Source organism: Ochotona curzoniae, unplaced genomic scaffold, assembly GCF_017591425.1.
Source record: "Ochotona curzoniae isolate NIBS_2020 unplaced genomic scaffold, NIBS_Ocur_1.0 contig_2318, whole genome shotgun sequence".
Taxonomy (NCBI): Eukaryota; Metazoa; Chordata; class Mammalia; order Lagomorpha; family Ochotonidae; genus Ochotona; species Ochotona curzoniae.
The window spans coordinates 14,424,508-14,447,196 of NW_024465419.1; the positions used below are offsets into that span (position 1 = coordinate 14,424,508).

The 22,689-nt window shown below is 43.1% G+C and overlaps 1 protein-coding gene across 1 annotated transcript in view; it reads left to right on the forward strand.

The window, feature by feature from the left end:
* Positions 1 to 22,689, forward strand: part of GRHL2 (grainyhead like transcription factor 2) — a 151,864-nt gene that overhangs the window by 108,591 nt on the left and 20,584 nt on the right. Inside the window, exons 9-12 of the mRNA XM_040972735.1 lie at positions 9,866 to 10,024; positions 18,047 to 18,134; positions 18,591 to 18,730; positions 20,608 to 20,639. Coding sequence (XP_040828669.1) covers positions 9,866 to 10,024; positions 18,047 to 18,134; positions 18,591 to 18,730; positions 20,608 to 20,639 — 419 coding nt within the window. The remainder of the gene's footprint in view (positions 1 to 9,865; positions 10,025 to 18,046; positions 18,135 to 18,590; positions 18,731 to 20,607; positions 20,640 to 22,689) is intronic.

Here is a 22,689-nt window from a genome sequence, read left to right on the forward strand (position 1 = left end):
TATCTCCCAATTCATCTTTATGGAAAAACCAAAATTTACCTAATTTTGAAGAAATTATCTAATTTGTGGCTTTAAAAATATATATATATATATATAACTGTCATGGCCAGGTGCAATGTCCTAGCAGCTGAAATCCTCGCCTTCAACACACTGGGATCCCATATGGGTGACGGTTCTAATCCCAGCGGCCCTGCTTCCCATCCAGCTCCCTGCTGGTGGCCTGGGAAAACTGTCGAGGACGGCCCAAATCTTTGGGACCCTGCACCCATGTGGGAGACCTGGAAGAAGCTCCGGATTCTTGGCTTTGGATCAGCTCAGCTCTGGCTATTGTGGTCACCTGGGGAGTGAATCATCAGATAGAAGATCTATCTCTCTTCCTCTCTGTATATATGCCTTTCCAATAAAAATAAATAAATCTTAAAAGAAAAAGGTAACTATCTTCAGATTTTGTTGTTAGATGAAAGAGCAAGATGCAGAACTATATATGTGCTATGTTGCTCCTTGTATAAAATATAAAACAATATACATTTGAATACAGTATATTTCTGTATATACTATTGGCTGGCTGGGGAATTAGGAAGGACAGTTCCTAGTTTTTTTTCCTAGTGTGCCTTTTAAATATTGTATCATATCCAGGTACTCCAAACTGAAATAAGGATTAAACATGAACATGAATATGGGCATTTGGACTAGCTGTTAAAACATGGGTTGGAATGGCTCCATCCCGAACTTCAAGTCAAGTCCCAACTTGCTTCCAGAGTCTAACTTCCTGATCGTGTGCAGTCTGGGAAGCAGCTACTCATGACCCTAGCCGGCGGGTCCTTGCCTCTCAGGTGGGAGACCTAAACTGAGGCCTTGGCTCAGATCTGGCCCAGCTTGGGTCACATAATCAGCATTTGGGGAATGAACCAGCAGATGAGTACTCTGTCTCTTTCAAGAATAAATGAGTAAATAAATGTGAAGTAGAAAAGATTCACAACAACCACATAGGACCAAAGAAGCAAGGACATGGATCTTTCACTCTGTGCTCAAATTTTTCTGCTGAATCTACTGTTTCTGGTAGCATCACCAATGAAAGACTCCCTTCTGCTGCTGGGCAGATTCACAAGCTCTGTAACCACAGAAAGGCAAAAGCTTGAGATGGGAAGAGCAGAAATTTCTCCTGTTACTGCCCACCCCCCAATAGTGATGCAATTCACCGCCCCATGCCAAAGTGCCAAGGAGAGGAGAAATTCCATTCATTTGCATCATGACAAATCCACCTCTAAACCATGTGAAAATAGTTTCACAAAGTCTCCTCAAAGAAGCAGTCATAGCAACAGGAAGTAGTTGTAGTCATTCAGGAAGAAAGGCTTGAACAGGGGTTAAGGTGATGGGGCCATGGAATGTCAAGAGATTAATTTGTAGGTTAGCTGGGTAAGGTTTGTGGACTGTGCCCTGGGGGAGAAGAGCAGGGAGCTGGGTATCTGAGAGAATACAACAATGTTAGCCTAACACTCCTTCCTGAGGCTTGAACACTCAACAATGGAAAACCTTGACCTCACCTCAGGGGCACACAGTACCATGGGTACACCTATCTGAAAGATGAGGAAAGTGGGAAATTTAAACCAGTGCCCAAGGTTGTTGCACTTCCCTTAGCGATATCATTTTAAAACTTCCCCTCTCCCCTTCTCCTTGTTGTGCTTTCCTCTGACTCATCAGCTTTGCAAACAGTTCTGTCTTCCTTGCTCTCAAAAGTTGATCCCTCTCACAAGAGCTCTTGGCTCCACTACCTGGACATGTGGTATCCCTTGTTGTAGGGAAACCTCCTCCATCTTGGCCCTGGATATCACTTCGCCCTGCTAGTGACTCCCTGTCCCCTTTCTTCCTTCTGTTCCCACTCTTCTGCCCAGCTGAGGTCCACTTGTGTCTACGGTGTGGCCTCCCTTCCTCCCTGCCACTATTGCTGTCCTTCTCGAAGTCCTCTCTGAGGCCTGGACCTCAGTTCCCATTCTGCCTGTCCATGTGTAACTTGGCCACAGCACTATCTGCCCTAAGACTCAAGGATGCACATATAGCTGCAGCAGGTGTTCCCTGCTTGACCACACAGATGTGGACCTCTCTCTGCCTCTTTCTTTGCCCCACACTCCTTCACCAGCCTCAGTGTCTTTCCTGCTCCTCCCCCCCACCCCCCGCACCTGACAATTTTACCCATATCTTCCACCAGGGCTGGTTTTCCCACTGGTTTCAGAGTCAGCTTGCACTTTCTTTCCCTCCATCTCGTCGTCATGCCTCAAAACTACCGTTTAGAAATCTTCCCCGGCTGTTTCATTGAGCTCTCTCCTTTGCTTCAAGTAGTGATCATGTGTTGTCTGGATTCTTGGACTTATTATGTAACTGTTTTCATTTCACAGCAGTGAAAGCTGTTACTTCCTCCATTTCTCTGGAAAGGAGATTGCTCCCATAGATGGATGTTGGCGTTTTCCATTGTATCTTTCTTTGTTTCGGATTTACTTGCTTATTTGAGGGTTACAGGGAAGTCTTCCATCTGTGAGTTCAACTCTCCAGTTGGCCCAAACTGCCAGTACTGAGCCATGCTGAAGCCATAAGCCAGGAGCTTCATCTTGTCCCCCATTTGGTTAGCAGGGACCTAAACACTCAGGCCATCCATCATCTGGCACTTTTCCAAGGCCATTAGTAGACAGCTGAGGGGAATTGGAGCAACTTGGATTCAAACCAGCATCTGCATGCGATGCAAGTATCAAAGGCATAATGCATGTCGCTCCCATTGCATCTTTTTTTTTTTCTATAAAAGCATTTTATTTTTATTGAAAAGGTAGATTTTTCACTTCCAAAGTGGCTGCAAAGGCTGGAGCTGAGCTGATCCAACCATGAGCCAGGAGTTTCTTCCGGGTCTCCTACATGGGCACAGGGTCCCAAGGCTTTGGGCTGTCCTCTACTGCTTTTCCAGGTCACAAGCAGGGAGCTGGATGGGAAGTGGAGCAGCCAGGATAGGAATTGACACTGATATGGGATCCTGGAGATTCTTACCTCTGTGTCTGGCATTGTGCCAAAAAGCAAGGACACAGAGAGTCAAGGCATGCAGCTTGCCCTTGGGGAGCTTGCTGTCTTGTTGACTATCTAAGGAACTCCCAAATTTCCTGAAATTGCCAGTTACATAGCACACCTAGGAAGTGAAAAAGACATCTCTCTATCCCGCACTCCCTCCTTGTAGTTCATTATTTTCTCCTATAAGTACTGTGCACATGCCTGTAGAGTTGTCCATTTGGTTTGCTCAGATTCTTTTAATGCCCAGCTTGTTCTGTTTTCAGCATAGGCCAAGTTCGTTCCCGTCCCAGAGCCTATGCTCTCTGTTGGCTCTCTGTCCTCTGTGCTGTCCCTGCAGCTCCACCTGGACAGGTTTAGCCCATCATCAACTCTTCAGAAATGCCAGCCTGAACACGCCATTCAGTCGCCCTCCTCCTCCTCCTGCCTACCTCTCAGTCCCTGATCATACAACAAACTCTAAACTTCTCCTCTGTTTCCATCATAGCACTTAACATTACCTGAATTTATCTTGTTTTGGTGGTTCAGTGATCCATCTGCTCCATGGGGTTGACAAGCCCATAAGAATGGGTTCCCCGCTTTCCTTCAGCTTACTTGTAACACCGTGGAAGATACTCAACACTATTTGATCAATAAATTAATGCAAGAAAACTGTTTTTCTAAATACATGTCCTCCTCTTTTAGCCATGATTTTGCCTTAATAGGCAAACTCTCCTTGAGAATTTTTTATGCTGATTGGGCCTGGTGCAGTAGCTTAGTAGTTAAGTCCTCACCTTGTACGCTCCAAGATCCCATATGGGCACTGGTTCATATCCCGGAGGCCTTGCTTCCCATCCAGCTCCCTACTTGTCATCTAGAAAAGCAATAAATGATGGCCCAAAGCCTTGAGACCCTGCACTCATGTGGGAGACCCAGAAGAAGCTCTAGGTTCCTGGCTTCAGATTGGCACAGCTCCAGCCATGGCAGCCACTTGGGGAATAAAAAGAACAGGGTAACTCGCAGGGGAAGCTTTCCATGTTTGTGTAACGGGGTTGTGCCCCCGCGTTAAAATGGTTATTTCTTGATATATACGTTATACCTGTAGTTGGAGGCCTTTGCATGTGCAATTGATTTTTTTTTTCTTTTCAAGATTTTTAATTTTTATTGGAAAGTCAGATACAGAGAGGAGATAACGGATCTTCCATCTGTTGTTTTTCACTCCCAAAGTGGCTGCAAAGGCTGGAGCTGAGCTGATCCAACCATGAGCCAGGAGTTTCTTCCGGATCTCCTACATGGGCCCAGGGTCCCAAGGCTTTGGGCTGTCCTCTACTGCTTTTCCCCAGGCCACAAGCAGGGAGCTGGATGGGAAGTGGAGCAGCCAGGATAGGAATTGGCACTGATATGGGATCCTAGAGAATGCAAGATGAAGACTTTATTTAGCTGCTAGGCTACTGCTCTAGTCCCACATGTGCAATTTGTTAGAAAAGGGCTTGTCAGAATCCAAATCAGCAGGAAGCAAGTAGTTTTCTTATTCTTTAATCATAAAGATTTTTAAAGAACATATTAACAAATCATGCAAGTTAGGTAGGATTTTTAAAAAATAGGTTACATTACAAGATCTTACTGTGTGTGGTACAGACAGCTAGGAGGTGCGATAAGATACAATTTACAGGTACAATTTTTAGATTCAACATCGTATTATCTTGTATTAAGGCAAACATATGATATCTAACCTTTGGGATTCATTTCCCTTAACATAATGGTTTCCAGTTGGGCCCATTTGACCATGAAGAAGTATATTTCATTTTTTAATAGTAAAGTAGTATTCCGTAGAGTAGATGAACCATCGTTTCCTTATCCAGTCTTCTGTTGATAGGCATTTCGGTTGCTTCCATATTTTTGCGATTATTGATTGTGCTGCTATGAACGTAGTGGTGCCTGTTGCTTTCTCGTGTAAGGTCTTTTGGATATATTCCTAGAGGTGGTAGGTGCTGGGTCATATGGCAAGTGGATTTTCGATTGCCCGAGTATTCTTCATACTGATTTCCATAGAGGCAGCAGGATGTTTTAAATCTCTCCAATTGTTTTCTAAATAAATGGCAGACATTTACTTTAATGGAAAACTTTCAGAAAAATGTGGGTAGTTAATAATTGAGTCACTGTGACAATTACAGTGCTCACTGATTTGTGTGCATTTTAAAAGCCATTACTACACACTGTTGCACACCTGAGAAGTATTGTAACCTCTGTGAAATGACTTATCTGCCTAGGGGCCATTGGATGGGAATTGTCATTCATATGTAACATGATTTTATTAAAAAATGCCACGTCTCACGAGACTGCTGCTGTTTCTGGTGAAGGTACATTTAGAAACAATCTTCTTATCTGAATCAGCCCTTGAACCAGTGACAAAAGTTTTGCTGAATAAATTATCTGCCCAAATACACTTGGTTTAATGAATTGTTTTAAAAAAAAGGTAAATTATGTACTGTTAGAATTATAGAAAAGTCACTGAGAGTTCGAATATTTATCTGAACACATGTAATGTGTATCTCTTAGGAGACAATTGTGTACAATAGTTTTTAGTGCCCTTCTCCCCCCTCCCCGCCCCCATGTAGGCAAACCTGATGAAGTTCTAAAGGACTTTCTGTGCTTGACTTTTTGATGAACAACTTGGTAGGGAAAATTGTAACTCTCCCTTGGGCCTCTCCAGTACTTATTTACACATAGGTGCTTTGTAGATAAACTTCAAGAAAGTTGCTCTCACGTTTGCCTGCTGTTTGTGGAGCTGGGACACGGTTGGGTTCGCAGGATGAAACAAAGTTATGCTTATCAGTTCCCAAGCCAAGGTTCTAGTTCATGTCCTTCCGTGCTGTTCCAACCCCTCCTCCCCAGCTTCAGTTAAAGTTCAACCATTCAACCATTGGAGTACAGCACCACCAGGCTATGATTGATACTATCACCTACTGGCCCAGGAAGGCAGGCGGAAGGAAAGCAAGACCTGCCCTCTTCGTAATTATCCCTGCCTTTGGGATAACAGTGGGAGCTGCCAACACGATGAGGCAGAGTAACCAGATAATTCCTATGGTTTACATGGATAAATCAGGGTGTCTTGAATCCAGGAGAACCCGTTGGACTTCCTGCTAAGGAGCATTGTGTGTTATGAGTTCCTAGTCTGTGTCTACTGGTATGGTTCAGTGCATGCTGGTTCACATTTCCTTGAAAAATCACCTCGCCTGGGCCCACTATGATGGCTCAATGGCTAACTCTTTGCCTTGCATGCACCGGGATCCCATATTGGCACCAGTTCCTATCCTGGCTGCTCCACTTTCCTTCCAGCTCCCTGTTTGTGGCCTGGGAAAAAGCAGTAGAGGATGGCCCAAAGCCTTGGTTCCATGTACCCATGCAGGAGACCTGGAAGAAGCTCTGGGCTCCTGGCTTCAAGTCAACTCAGCTCTGGCCATTGGAGCCACTTATGAAGTGAACCGGTAGATGAAAAATCTTTCTATAAATCAGCTTTTCCAATAAAATAAATAAATGTTTTTAAAAAATCATCTCAACTGATTTTGGGACCCCTCCAAAGGGGATTTGCTTTAGTGATTGTAGTGAGTTGCCAATAAGCCCCTGTGATTTCATAGGGTCTAGCAGATCTCTTCTCCTAAGTGACCCTTCTGGATACTTCCACTTCATCCCTTCAATTCTCATAACTAAGACTTGAGCTGGCCAGTCTACAACTCACACTGCTTCTTGCCTGAGTGTGTGTCTACTGTGTAGTTAAATCAGGGTGCTAACCATGACCTAATCTCTTAGGGAATATTCGCCATAAAACATCTGGCATCTGCCTTGCTAACAGGCTTCATGAAGAAGTGGGGAAAAAAAAAAAACCAGGCTTAGTGGATGGAAGCCACCAATGGGAAGGTTTCTATTGGCAATGCATGGTCAAAGTAAGGGACAATACTGCATAACTCATCAGGTTTATCCTTTGATTAACTGACATAAAACTGGATTATACATTCTGCCAAAGAGAACCCTGTTTCCAGTAGTAAGAACAATAGAAGAGGTCACGTGCTCCTAGATAATATATGTATTTAAAAAAACCCTAAAACCAGCATTTGATGAAGCTATCATAAGAATCTCATCACTATCATTTTGTCTGAGATCCGTTCCTCATCTCATTTAAGACTTCTATGACTTCGGGAATCTTAAGTAGTGCATCTGTTTAGGACTTAGCACAATTTCAGAAACTTGATAGGTACTCCAACAATATTTGTTGCCTGTGTGAATGTTAAACAAGCATTCTCTGTCAAGTGGGCCTCTGCAAGAGCAGTAAATAACATTAACTGTGTGACCATGTTGGGTAAAACACATCCAGGAAGTGCATGAAAGACTCAAACCTGGCTTATTCTTTACTTGATAGACTTGTTCACTTGGTTCCCTGCAGCCACTTGATGGTTGCATCTTATCTCTCTGTCTCTTGTTCCTCTGGGTTTATGAAGTCCCTGTACTAAGTTCAATATTTACATGGCTTTATGTGTCACTAATTTTCTCCAGGCTCAAGAATCTTTTCTATTCTAGGACCTCTGTTCACACCTCTCTCGTCAGTAGCCTTGTCCACCTGTGTTGGTCATTGCTAGCTTTCATATTTGTTCTTCTTGCAGACTGTCGGCTTCCACAGGCAGGGGTTTGATTTTCTCCCTTATCTCCAGTGGCTAAGGTGACACCTGACCCATGGAGGGCTTGGGTGGGTGCCCCTGGATTGTAATAGAGAATGTGCAGGGGCTCATTGTGGTAGCCTAATAGCTAAAGTCCTCACCTTGCATGCACTGAGATCCCATGTGAGCTCTGGTTTGTATCCCAGTGGCCCTGCTTCCCTTCTAGCTCCCTGCTCGTAGCCTGGGAAAGCAGTAGGGGACGGGCCAAAGCCATGGAACTTTGAACCCTATATGGGAGACCCAGAAGAAACTCCTGGCTCCTGGCTTCAGATTGGCTCAGCTCTAGCCATTGTGGCCATTTGGGGAGTGAACCAGTGGATGGATGACCTTTCTCTCTGGTTCTCCTTCTGTGAATCTGACTTCCAAATAAAAATAACTAAATCTTAAAAAAGAAAGAGTGAATGTGTGAGTTGAAGGTATGGTGAATGAGCTAATCCATAGTTAGATCCTCCACAGGCACTAGTTTTCAGGTGGTGGTTTGCAAAAGTGAGTGCACTTGGAGGTTGTAACTAGCAGGTCACTAAGGCCTGTCAGCTGGCCCTGGCTGCCATGGATGTGTCTCCTCATGAATGCAGTCCTGATTGCCAAGTGAGAAGCTCAAAAATGAAACAATGTTTAGAGGGAGAGAATAATGCAGATGGGTTGGCTGGGTGTGTAAGTGACTACAGGAATGGGGCTGAAGATGGTTGTTAGAGCAGACCTGGTCATTACATCAGACATTAGAAAACCTTGAACGGAAGCTCCTGTGTCCTAAATGGAATGTTAGTCTTGTACTGCTGCTGCTGTGTGGCCCCAGGGACTTCAGGGGCAAGACTGGAGGCCAACATGGAGCTCGGGGGCCCCAAGCCAACAAGGGTGACCTTCAATGACATGGCTTGCAGAATACATGGCCCTGCCATGTTAACGCCATGAGTGATTCAGTTTTTTCAGTTTTTTTAGTTAAAAGCAATGTAAGCAATATAAAATGAGCATAGTACTGAGAGAATTACATAGTATATCTGGTTCTCCCTAGAGAACACCTGTTTTCTTTTCCCCCATGACATATTTTTTCCTGTTAATATGGCATCAATACAAACTAGAGAGTGCTTTTTAACTACCAGTGAAGTTAGCACCTAAATCCGGGTACTATAATTATGCATCGCATTCTGAGGTAAATCTGTTTTACTTGGAGTTTGTTGATCGACACCACTTTGTAAAATTAGGATAAATTTAACTCACTCACCAACCCCTTTCTAGTTTCACCAGTGTTTTATAACAAAATCAGTATTTTCAGTCCTTTGGATTGATGGAGTGCTCCAATGTGTAATAATTTACTTGAGTTTTCACTTGCTTGAGTACATGTAGTTAGGTGTGTCTTCATGCCCTTGCTCTAAGGGGAGGACTGTAATGCCTTTGTTACGCTCTTTTCTGTTTCACATCTTATCTGTGTCAGCTATCCTTTTGTTTTTTCACTAACATGGAAGCATATTGGTGTTGACATTCTGTTGTGTAGGCTGGGATTTTGGAGATGATTTTAAGGGAAAATTGAAGGCATTAAGTGAGATTTGCACAAGGTCCCTTAGCTGGACTTTGAACTCCCAGTCTAATGGGCTTCCTACGGATACTTTCATTGATTGATTCATCAAACATGTATTGTGTGCCTGTCCTCCACTGGGTACTATCCTAGGACCACAATTCAAAAATAAAAAGTTATTTAAAATGTGATACTTCATATTAATGTAAGAAAGAGAACTGTGTAAAGAAACAAATTTCAGTGTGATAATATGCAAAAGAAGGTGTTATTTAATTTTTTTACAATTGCTGAGGTTACAGCAATTGGTCTTATTAGAATTTACAAATTTATTATATTAAGGAGACTGTTTTAATAGCTTATACTTGTATAAAAAGTAAGACAAATTTTGTCAATAAGCCTGCAGGAAAGTGATTTAAATGGTGTGATTTGAAGTCAAATAGGAAAGCAATATTTAGATAAATTTCTAATTTTATATATATACCATGATATATTTTGTGTGGATATTGAAATAGTCTTTAGTTATAAGGCTGTGTCTAGTATTTTCCCTTCAGAACAGAAGTATATACATTTCCCATTCCTTTCGTAGTAACTTGTAAACTTTCTTTTTTCTCTCCAGATTTTCATCACTGTGAACTGCCTAAGTACAGATTTCTCCTCCCAAAAAGGAGTGAAGGGACTTCCTTTGATGATTCAGATTGACACGTATAGTTATAACAATCGCAGCAATAAACCCATCCACAGAGCCTATTGCCAGATCAAGGTCTTCTGTGACAAAGTGAGTAAAAGTAGTGATTTCTCACAAAAGCATCCTTGAGCTTACGTATTTCATGACATCTTCTCTTATCCAGCAGTGTCAGAGCAGTCACTGATCGCACTGAGTGTGTGACGATCTTAATACTTTTTAGACATTTGAGGGACCATCATTGCCAGCCAGTTCCCACCTCCAGATATCATGACTTTGAGTGTTAGAGATACAGCAGCTGTATATTCAGGAGATGTAGAAATTCAGCTTATAGCAGCTCTGGTATGGCTTGATTCAATTAGAAAGCTGGACTTGCAGACTAGCAGTTTCACTGGGGATAGATCTGGCCTCAGGACCTATCAATGTCTACATTGCTTCATGGATTTAATGGTGCCTCATCTGGGACTTTTAAGAATGAAAATTGCACCTTAAGACACCTTCATGAGTATACCTGCACCCAATAGATATGTGCTTTGAATCTGCCTGAGTCCTACACTGAGAAAACAGGACTGCTCCATTTGCTTGCTTCATTGATTGACCTGAAAGACAGAGTTAATCAGAGGAGACACAGAGATAAGTATTTTTATTGGCTGCCACTGGTTCATTTCCCAAATGTGACCATAGCAGCCAGCTTTGGACCAGGAGAAAAGTAAGATCCAGGAACTCCATCCTGGTCTCCTAAATGGGTGGCAGAGAACCAAATAGTTGGGCCATCTTCTGCTGCTTTCCCAGGCACATTAACAGGAAGCTGAATTCAAAAAAGAGCAGCTGAAACTTAAACTAGCACTCCAGTAGAGGGTACAGGTGTTTCAAGCAATAACTTAAGCCGCTGCAGTACAATATGAGCCCAAAACAGAATGGTTAGAATACCAAAGCTTAAAATCCCATGGTTAGGTGGCAAGAAAACTTTAGGAATTCATATAGGATTTGCCATGTTCTCTGTGATAATAACTGTCAGGGAAAGCAATGTAATCAGCTAGTGACCAAAGAACAGGAAACCTACAACTGTGCCCAACAGGCTCGTTGGAAGGTATCAGAAGTTGAGCCTCTAAGGACAGCAGATGAGCTTGGGGTCGAAGAATACAGAGTTTTCAGAATCTAGTTGACTGGCTAACGCAAGGGGATTGAGCATTGAAGTGTTGTGGTACACTATAAAAGATATAAAGTAGGACAAAACCCTGTATCAGAAAAAAGAATACAGCAGAAGGAAAAAAAAGTCAAGGTGGAAAAAATAGAAGGAAATAGAAGTTCGGAATAAAAATGAAGATGGAAAGAGAAACAGAGAACATCACCTGCAGATACAAAGCTATCTTCTTACCACTTTGTGAACACATCAGGAGCGAGAGGAAGGGAGTTATGAAACTAGGAAAGAACTTCCTGCCCCCCCTTTTTTTCCCTTCACTTAGAAATGAGCCATACGTCTGAAAAAATAGTTAAACTCCACACCATGTTTCATGGGAAATGAGCCTAAGCCAAAATTGACTTTCCTGGATATAATGAATGCATGCCACAAAGACACACCTATAAAACAGGGAAATCTCTAACCTAATGTTTCAAAACAGGTAGAATAAAATTAAGAAAACCGTAAGAGTAATGTAAAGCAACATATAATGTGAGAAACAAAATGAGGTGTTAATGATATGGAAGCAGAATGTGATAGAACTCAGGAAAAGATATAGAAGGACATATTTCAGAAGTAGCTACTCTAGAAGCAATTTGAGAAGGTGTATAGATAATGTGTATAGATGAATGCCTTAATAAAATCAAACTTGGGGACTAGCAAAATATATGAGCAGATATCAGATATTGATGAAGGTAGTGGAGATACTGAAGGTAATAAAAGTAATAGTAACATTGCAGCAGAATAAATGCTATCAATGATGAGCCAGAAGATCTGAAATGAAGTATATATAGATTCTATTGGTGTACTGCATAGTTGGCCAAATTAACACAGGATAACTAATACCAAAAAGTTAAATGATCCTACTTTTTAAAAAAATGCTCTTTGAGCATCTACATTAAATCAACAACTAATACATCGCCCACAAGAATGTTATCACGACTTCAACAGCAACAGCTTGTCAGAAGACCATATTTAAGGCAATCAAGTAAGGAAAATGTGACCAAATGATTTTTAGGCCTAGCTTAATTAAGGTTTGAGTATAAAGACTGCAGGCACAAAAACAAAACCAACCGAAGCCAACAAACATCCAAGAAATAGTTCTTCTCAAGGAATCTAGTAGAAAATAAAATGTATACAATGAATTTGACTGTGAAGACACAGATAAAAAAGATTGATGGTGAGCATTAATTATGTATTAATATTCATCTATAGATATAATTCTGAATAATGAGAGTCAGAGTTTGACAGTGTATTCTGACAATATAGGCCTAGTACAATTCTTTAAGAAAATGGGAAGATTAGAGAGGGTGTATGAAAAATAGGTGATTCATTGTGTAGTGTCTACTTAGTGAAATGTTACCACTTCAGATGTTGAGAGAAAGGCAGAAAAAAGCCATCACTGACTCAGCTTTACACATCACTGCTAAAGGAGCCACAGGCCGTTGTATGAAGGGTCTATAGTGCCATCAGAAGGTATGAAAGTTCTGGCTTGGTAATAGCAGAGCGCAGGAGAAATGAGCTCCTGTGAGTGAGGAGCTGTGACAACAGAGAGAGAAGAGATGCCTAAGAAAAGAAAGATAAGCTGTTCACTAGCACTGCACAGGGGTGCAGGGCCATGCAGTCTAGCGGTAAATACCCCAACATCTCAGTAGCCCTTCAGGCCATGTTGATTTCAGTTAGTGCCAGTTGCCCAGGCATCACAGCAGTGCAACAATGCAAGGGGCAGTCTGCAGGCTCCATGATGGAGAAGGGCCAATTAAGGCAAGGCACACAACAGACCCTGCATGGCTGGCCGGAGGATATTATTCTCAGAGACACACCCTGGGAACCTGCAGACTTCAACATAAGGTCTTAGAGTGAAAATCAATGATTCCAAACTTTGACAGAGATCCAAATTAACATTTAGAAATCCAATTGAGGGGATCACTTGGTTTCTTTAATTTACACATTAAATGCTAAGAAACACTTTTTAGAAGATGCACACTGCAGACTTTTTCAAAGTGTAAATGGAAGAGCATTTAAATGGCTTTTAATTCCCTTAATCTCAGATATTCCAGTGGAGGTAACAATCCTGCAAGATTCTTCTTTGAAGGAAGAAGGAGGGACAAGATGAAAGGCAGGGAAGGACCATTTTAGGGGACTGGATAATCAGTTTACCTTGACTTTGAAAGTGAGAAAGAGAAGCTTAAAAAATGTATAAGATTACTTTATTCTACAATGTTGATGGAATATATATGCATATATAAATGTATTCCATTGTTTTCCTATGAAGTGAACTAAGTGAATTTATAATCTCTAGAATGAGGGAGTATAAGAAGCAAAGAAGGTAAATGAAAATATTGATTATATATGTTACGAATTTTCAGAGTTATTTTACTTGTAAGAAAGGATAAGTGTGTGTGTGTGTGGGGGGGGATTGGGTGAGTTCATCCAAGGATTTGGTTTCTGAAAGTATGCTGAAATATTTATTATCTGCAGCTAGGAATGAAATGATTGGGAAGACTTGTTTGCATGAGCATGCTTGCAATTGTAAATAAAATCCAGATCCCTCCCTTCCTTTCTTTCTTTCTTTCTTTCTTTCTTTCTTTCTTTCTTTCTTTCTTTCTTTCTTTCTTTCTTTCTTTCTTTCTTTCTTTCTTTCTTTCTTTCTTTCTTTCTTTCTTTCTTTCTTTCTTTCTCTTTCTTTCTTTCTCTGTTTCTTTCTTTCTCTGTTTCTTTCTTTCTCTTTCTTTCTTTCTTTCTCTTTCTCTTTCTCTCTCTCTCTCTCTCTCTCTCTCTTTTTCTGTCTTTCCATGTAAAAATGCTGCCAGGACCATGCTCTTTTGGAACTGTATGTAAGTCCTTTGTATTTGATGTAACAATAAGTGCCTATTTCCTAAAAATCTATATTGCAATGTATAAGTATTACATGAGATTCTTTGCTGAATGTCTCCTCATTGAAATAGCACAAAACAAAACACTGATTCTGAAATACAGTTGTGTGACCAAGCTTGCAGTGTGTCTCGGGTGGATTGGATATTTGCATGGGTGGATATTAAAGAGACACACTTTTGCTCACAGTTATTACATACTCAGCGTCTACAGAGCTCCAAACACATAGAAAACCACGTCTGTTCCCATTCAGCCTAGTGGTTAGGACACAGGTTAAGATCCTTGTATCCGTATGCACATGAGCCTCTTGTGTTTCTCTTTCGTTCTGACATGATGATGTCTGTGCAAAAAAGCACTTTCCTTTCTGAAAATATACATACAGCATAGACACACATAGTACAAAGTCTCAGTATCTTGAAGGAGACTTCCAACGCTGATATTCACTGCTTTCTGGCAATGAATGCATGCGATCTGTCAGTGTCAAGGACAGCTGGAGGCTTAGAGGCACTGTGAGATAATTAGCTCCTGTATTAATGAGAACAGCTGCGCCTTTGGTGATTTTTGGTATAAAATGTATATTTGCATTGTGTGGTTAAAACAGCATAGCTGTCTAAATCTGATCAGTGGAAAACTGATATTTACAGGGAATGTTCACCACATTCCCTGTAAATATCAGTTACCAACATTCACTTCTCAATAGTTATTTCCAAAGCCTTTTCCCTCACGTGTTTTCATTGATCCTAATTCCCCATTTCATTGCTTTGGCCCTTGGCTTAGCTAGACCCGAGCTTCTGCCTTGTTAAAAAACCCTCTTAACGAAAACATGAATCTCGTGCTTTCAGTTTCAAACCATTGGGTACCTCTTTTTCTATTTCTACATTGTCTACTTCATGACGCTTATTTGTTTTTATTAGTATATTATTTTTTAAAACTTGCATCATTATTTGTATGTTAATAGTTTAGCTCTTTCATTTATCCACCATTTTGTACTGTGTAATCTATTCTTTTGAGAGGGAGTGCTGTATATTCGGTACATAGTGATTGGAGGACTAGAGTCTATTGCTCCCTCGCCCCCGTTTTAAAACAAAACTTTTATTTTATTATTGATGATGTTTACATAGTTGATTAGAATGGGAAGGATCAAGGATTATGGCAAAGTGGGTGAGGCCATTGTTTGCAAATTATCTGTTTCTTCTTCCTGTATCAGGGGAAGGAGCAGAGAAGGAGAGAAGCCACACCCAGCCTTCCAACCACCTCAGCCTCTGGGAATGGGGAACAGCCACCCTATGTCATTCCAGGGTCCACGATGTGGAGCATGTTCTGAGGGTTCTGCAAAAGTGGTTTTGGTAGTTCTGAAATGCTGTCGGTCTTGCCACTCCAAGGATGAGAATATTTTTCCAAGGTCCATTGGCTGACATAGTCCACCTTAAAGCCTCCATTTGCCCAGATATTAGCTGTCAGTGATGGCTGGGGTAGTTATCCAATCTTCTCATCCTTTGATATGGTACCAGATATTCTCTGCAGGCCCCAATGGACTGCCACATCCTCCATGTGCATTTGGGCATGCCATCCACTGCTGCTTCTAAGCCACTGAGGAGGCCCAGTGTGATACAAGAACTCGATGGTCAGACCATAGATCCAGTGATTCTCCCTATAGTTGGAATTCTAAGTCCAGTGGTTCAGTTGGAGGGATCCCCAAAGAAACCTCGTCTAAAGTGATCCCAGACCTGACTCTTGTGTATGTTTGCCAATACAGAGTCCAGCTCTGTCCATTACCCACATCAACCTCTCCACACACTGGTAGTTACAATTGATGGATCAGTTCTGTATCCAGCCCCTTCTCTTACATAAACCAATGGATGCTGTGGCATAGTCCAACCCTGTCCACTACACACTCAGCCCTTATGTACAGTACAGTGGGAACTGCAGCCTAGTCGGGGCAGCTCCCAGTAACCCTCACTAGGCTTAGGCCCAGCCCTTGTTCCTGGGCTTGCCAGTATGGGTAGCAGACTGGTTTGGTCTGTCCCATATTCCATTCAGCTCTCATACATGTCAATGGGCATTGAAGCCTAGCTCAATTCAACTGACCCCATATCCCTCCCACACTCATACTTGTGGGTGCTACTGCCTGTCTAGCTGGGCCTACCCCCAGACCTGGTTCTCATGCTCACCAGTGGGAGTTGCAGCCCATCAGAGATGCCCACAGTTTCCCTCCTGGACCACTCCAAGTCCTAGATCTTGCACTTTCCAGGTGATTATGCAATCTAGCTTTACAGGATTTGCCTCCAGTCCCAACCCTTGCCAGTTGATGCTTGGCAAAGCCCAACTAGTCTGCTCTTATTCTGGTCTATGCATGCACCGATGGTTTTGGACAGCTAGCTCAGCCTGGTTCTCCCTGTAACTCAGTTGACACGCAGGCCAACAGGTGTTGTAGCCCTGCCCATCTTGGTCTGCCCCCAATCCCTGTTCTCACATTCACCAGTGAGAACAGTGAGAGTAGTGGCCTAGCAGGGGAACCCCCCCCGTCCACCGCAGTCCTCCTTTCGGGTTCACACCAGCCCTCCCATCCCCAACACCTCCCCTACCTCCCAGGTCTCACATGTGCTGGTGGGTGCTTTGGCCCAGTCAGGCTGTGGCCCACCTCACCTCAGCATTTGCTGCTGGTTGGTGCAGCTTGGCCTGGCCTAGTCTGTCCCTGGTTCCAGCTAATGCTGGTAGGTGCTGCAGCCTAGCCCAGCACAGCCAGCCCCTAGTCCTGGTCCTGATGTGAACTGGCTGGTATTGCAGCCTGACCCAGCTTGTCCTTCACCTCCTGGTTCTTAATTTGCCAGTGGGTTATGAACTGGCTCAGCCTGGCCTGCCACCAGACCTGACCCACAGGTATGATAGCAGGTAACCTAGCCTGGTCTGGGCTACTCCCAGCATTGGTTCTTGTGCTCACCTGAAGGAACTGCATCTTGACAGTTCTCTAGACTCCATCAGGTCTCCCTTTTAAGTCTACCACTGTGGGCAGGAACAGTCACTTTGTGCACTTTAGGGAAGTGCTTAAGCTGGGAGTTGGTAGAAGTGAGTGTCTGAATGGATCTGTTTGGAGTGATCTGAATGGAATCTGTTTAAGTGTTGTGAAAACATGATGCAGATGAATTCTCCTGCAGCAAAAATGGAGAGAAAGGAAAAAAATGTCTGGAATGTCAGTCTTTGTGGGGAATTGGAGGAGAGGAAGCCAAGAAAGCTGAGTTCCAGTGCTGGCACAGAGGAAAACCCAAAGAGGGAAAAAGATCACCAAGGAATTGGTGCAAGAGAGAGCTAAAGCAATAACCAACTGGTTAAACAGGATGGGATTTGGTATTAAGGCAAACGGAGCCAAAAAAACATGTCAAATGACAAGGGACAGAGGAAAGAGCAGGCGGAGAACACAGCGAGCTTTTTCCTCTTTGGTTGGATGAGCACCATCTTTGGGAGTTTGTGGCAGCACTAAAGCGAAAACAACACCCCACACTGGTGCAGACAAAGCCACCCTACACTCTGTGTCATCCCTTATGCCCGCCCCCGTTCCCACTGCTGGTGTGACTTCTTCCAGCTCCCTACAACAGCAAGCAAATGCAAAAAAAATATAGGAAAGTCATTGTCATCTTGAAGGCCATTTCCCTGCGTAGGAGTATATTGCATGGGTCAAGGCTATGTCTCAGCACGTTTTCTCTTCAACGTTGAAGTCAACAGGAACGGCATTAGGGAACTACCTCTGATATTTCTATATGGAGTCAAAGCAGAAGTTCTTTAAGTAGGCAAGAGACCAGAGAAGGAGAAAGATCTGGGATCATCCAAGGTCAAAAACGTAGTGCAGACTTTACAAATTGTCTTGGCTTAGAGAACCAAGGCCCAGCCTTGCCAGTGGGGTGGCAACGTTAGTTTCCTAGACTCCTCTTCCAATTGGTTCCCTGCCCCTGTGATGTGTGTGTGTGTGTGTGTGTGTGTGTGTGTGTGTGTGTGTGTGTGTGTGACTATTTCTGCACACTCTGATAACATGCTTTGCATCATCTGTCTTTGTTTTTCTCCATCAGGGAGCCGAGAGAAAAATCCGTGATGAAGAGAGAAAGCAGAATAGGAAAAAAGGGAAGGGCCAGGCCTCCCAGACCCAGTGCAATAGCTGTGAGTTCCACGTAGCCTGACTTTGCTTTTTCAGGGAGATCTTTCAGGCAATGGGGGCCCTTTAGGAAGCAGGTGAAGAGCTATACAAGCCTCTCCCTAGTGTGCGAAGGGGAGGGTTGTTCCTGTAACAGCAAATAGAATCACTTGAGCACAGGTTGTCTGTGCAAGGAGGGATTTTGATAACACACAGGCAAGTGTGCTCCTGCAGACACGGAATCTGGGGCACACGGGGGTAAGGTGTGAGAGGTCTGGCATCATGGGCACTGATCAATGTACATTCAAGTATTTCTGACAGCTTTGATAGGGCTCGGGGGAGGGATATTTACATGTGATTGCACCATGTTGCCTGGAAGCTTCACAGGAGAATCTTATGAACTTGACCTGCATCAGGCTTACAGTTGAGAGTTTGTAGTCTTACATAACTTTCACATTGATTGGTTTTGTGATCGTCTGCAGCCTCTGATGGGAAGTTGGCTGCCATCCCTCTACAAAAGAAGAGTGACATCACCTACTTCAAAACCATGCCGGATCTGCACTCACAGCCTGTTCTCTTCATACCTGACGTGCATTTTTCAAACCTGCAGAGGACTGGACAGGTAGGTCCTACCTTCTGTCATTCACTTGTCACCATCTGCAGGGCTGCTAGGGGTTTAAGATAGAAGCACGTGAGGCTGTGTGGATCCCAAAAGTAAAGCCCACTTACTATTCATGAAAGGTAAAGTTAGAAGATGGAGCTTTACAGAAAGGAATGTATCAGGAGAGTGAGTTAACATTGGCCAAGTGTGAACTAGGCAGTGAGAATGAGGGTTAGAGGGCCACTGACCTTTAAGATTCCTTTTGTTAGCCCTGTCCTGTGGGATTAGATTGATGCTGTAGGGCACCACCTAATGGTGGTAAATATAGTTGCATCTATAAACTATTTGCGCAAGGAAAAAGTATTTTATTAAGTAAAACCCCAGAAAATTAATAATAATTTCCACTGCACAGGAAAAATCACTTATATCAAAAGAAGTTAAATTTTTAAAAAAGTCTCACTTAAAAACTTTCTATCTTCTAGATGTATCTATGAGTGAAATGAAAAATCTAAACTAGCATATGTTAGAAGCCCAGATTGATGGACTATTAAGCAGTTACTAAAATTTCTAAATGGAAACTATATAGCAGTCTGCACTAGTTTGATAATATTCAGGGAAAAAAATACAAAACCCAAGCAGGCTGCTTGTTCCACTTGGGACTCAGCAGCGAGATGCAGACAACTGTGTCGGGGCCTCAGGCAGCGAGGAGGGGAATGATGAGGCTGCCTTAAAGGAAACTAGCAAAATTCCAGCCAGCCATGGCCAATGGATGGTTCAGCCCCCTCTACAAGCATTTCAATGGTGGGTCCCACTTCTAATACATCACAATGGCTTATTCTGGATGTCGCACTGACTCTTGGGATAGAGAAAGCTCAACTTACTGTGGTGGCTGTCTGTTGAAGAAACAAAGTATATAATGACACTCATTAAAAAAAATATATGAGGAAAATGTTCCTGTAGAAATCTGTGCCAATGGCTAGGCTGACTCATCCACAGCCGGTTCCGGGTAACCTGTTCTGTTATATAACCAAGTGCTGGGCTTGGCGGCCTCCCAGGGCTGCCATGAGCCTTTGAGTGAGACTGTAGGGAAGTTGTCTGGGGATAGCTCCTTGTCGTCCAGGCTGGGGCAGGACTGTGCACTAGAATCTAAGTGTGCAAATATCTGATACATACCCTTTCCTATCACATGCATATGATTCTGAAGCCCCAAAAGAGCCCACAAGTCTTAGAAATTTTATGTAAATGGCCAGTCCCCTCTGAATATCCCCCTCGATTCATGAGATAGTGAAGAGGATGTGTCATTTGTCAGTTGTGATCTGAAGAAGCCTGTCTTCGGAGATTTTCCTTCTGATCAGACACAGCTTCCACACTGAATGCTGTTTCCCGCTCTACCAACAGTCAACTCCCATATTTCTGTGGTGTAATCCAGGCCCCCTTTGGAGAGGAACTGGGGTGGTGTGGGGGGCTTCTGGTCCCCTCCCCCAACAGCACAGTTGTCCAGGACTGTGAGCCAAGTGGGGTGTGTGACACACAGACCCTGCTTTAGGAGCTTGCCTGCACACACTGATTTCCTTAGCGAATACGTTCCAGGTCCTGCCAAAACATTGATGTCAAAAGCAAGATGTAGCTGAGGGCTACAGGTAATCCCATCATGCCGACTTCAAGTAGAAATTATCAAATTTCCAAACTTCTCTGCCTAAATTCTAACTGTTAACTCGGGAAGACTGGGAGGAGGGTCTTAGAAACACAGGCAAATCGACATCCGGAAACAGTGTTGTTGTTTGTATTTTTAGAAGAGACCTTTTATGCCTTAGGAAATCTGTGCATCATGTATCACATTCTCCCCCCGCCCCCGTTTCTGGTGTGTGTCTGACTGAAGCTTGTTGTTTATTCCACAGGTGTATTACAACACGGACGATGAGCGGGAAGGGTAAGATGGCTTTTTTTTTTCCCACTTCATCACCAGAAGCCAGTTATGTCCCTGGACTTGGCCCTGGGCAGAAAGTAGGACCATCATTTTTGTTGAGGACTCAGCTGAGAATGGCTTGATTTCTGGAAGGGAGGCTGTGGGAGGAACTTCCTCCTGCTATAAGCCGCTTTCCACCTCTTGGAGACCTCTGATCTGAACAGGCACCCGCTTTTGTGAGTGGCCCACCTCTTCTGTTTCATTGCTCCCACCGGTGCTAACATCTTCCAGAAAGCTCTTTCCCGTCCATTATCAGAGCCTAACTGTTCTTGAAGCGAGAGCTAAAAGTGGCAGTTCTTCTGCAGTCATATTACATGGGCCTCCCACCCTTTTTATCCAAGCCCTCACTTTCTCACTTTTTTCCCTGTGGTCCGTGGCCACTTTGCATGGGAGCCAGGAACTTGTCACTGTCTTCTAGAATTGTAAATTCAAGTAGGGTCATACAGACCAATACCTCATGCTCCAAGTCTCTGAACAGCAGTGATGGGATATGGTGCCATCACTCTTTCTGTCTAAGATTTATGCCCCCATGAACAGGGTCTTACAGATGTTCAGGAGTACCCAAAACTTCACAGACCCTCCCGTCTATTGGCTCCTTTGATGGACTTGAAAAGTTAAAAAGAAGGAACCTTCCAGGTTATGTAGTTGACCTTCTTGCCTAGGAAAGGTGAATCTGTACCACATTTTCATCACATGCTCAGCCGGCCCCCACTTGGATGTTTCTACCAGGTCAGAGGGCTCATCACACTGTTGGGGAATATCTTTGTCAGAGTGATGTGTATTCTCTTGGGACTTCTCTCCATCATCTGTACCTCTGCTCTCTGGAGAAGTCGCATCCTCCCTCATCATGCAGACACCCCTTTCTCTAACTGTGATTGGTAAAGTATGGTTTTGCCTCTCAACATCTTAGTTTCCCTCCCAGGGAAACCAGCTGAATCTTTTTTGGTGTCCTTAAAATTAACCTTTGGAATAAACGTGTGTCTGAACCAACAAGCATTGCAGATTGTATTGGGGTGGTTTCTTCATATAAAATAAAGACCTTTTTTGGTTTGTTAAAGCAACCTGGAGCTGCATTCCTCTTTTAAGTTTTATTTTTATTGGAAAGTCAGATATACATAGAGGAGGGGAGACAGAAAGGAAGATCTTCTGTCCGATGATTCACTCCCCAAGTGGCTGCAAAAGCTAGAGCTGAGCTGACCCGAAGTCAAGAGTCAGGAGCTTCTTCCAGGTCTCCCATGTGGGTGCAGGGTTCCAAGACTTTGGGCCGTCCTTCATTGCTTTCCCTGGCTACAAGCAGGGAACTGGATGGGAAGTGGGGCTGCTGGGATTAGAACCAACGCTCATATGGGATCCCAGCACAAGGTGAGAGCTTTAGCTGCTAGGCTATCGTGCTGGACCCTGTATTCATTTTTAGTATCTATTTTATGTTCTTGGTTTGCCTTATGTATGAGTTGATGTAACGGAAATTATTAGATCTTTTTTTTTTTAAAAAAAAAAACTAGTCAAAACAGCACAATTCTATTCTTAGGTAATTAACATGTTTACTTGTAAAACATTTCAATTTTGAGGAAGTAAGTGCAGCAGATAGATATTGCTGAGATCAGAGGTTGACAGACTATAGCATGGGGACCAAAGCAGGCCTACCATCTGGTTCTGTGTAGTCTACAAACTAAGAGCGCTTTTTATATTTTTCATTGGTTGGGTAAAAAAAAGTTCAAGATAAGAATAATATTGCATGACGTATACAAACCGTATGAAACCCAAGAGTCTATGAACAAGGCTTGATTGGAACCCAGCCATGTCAATTCCTGTATGTACTGTGTCTGCTTCAAGGCTACAGCGGTGGAGGTGACTAATTACAGCAGACAGCATGGCCGGAAAAGCCGACAGATTTGTTGTCTGGTCTTACACACACAGGGTTTGCTCCTTCTTCATAAAGAATAGAGAATCTCAAAGGAATTGAAGTCTTCTCCCAGCTGGATAGGGACAGCGACTTATCTAAGGCCTTCATCTT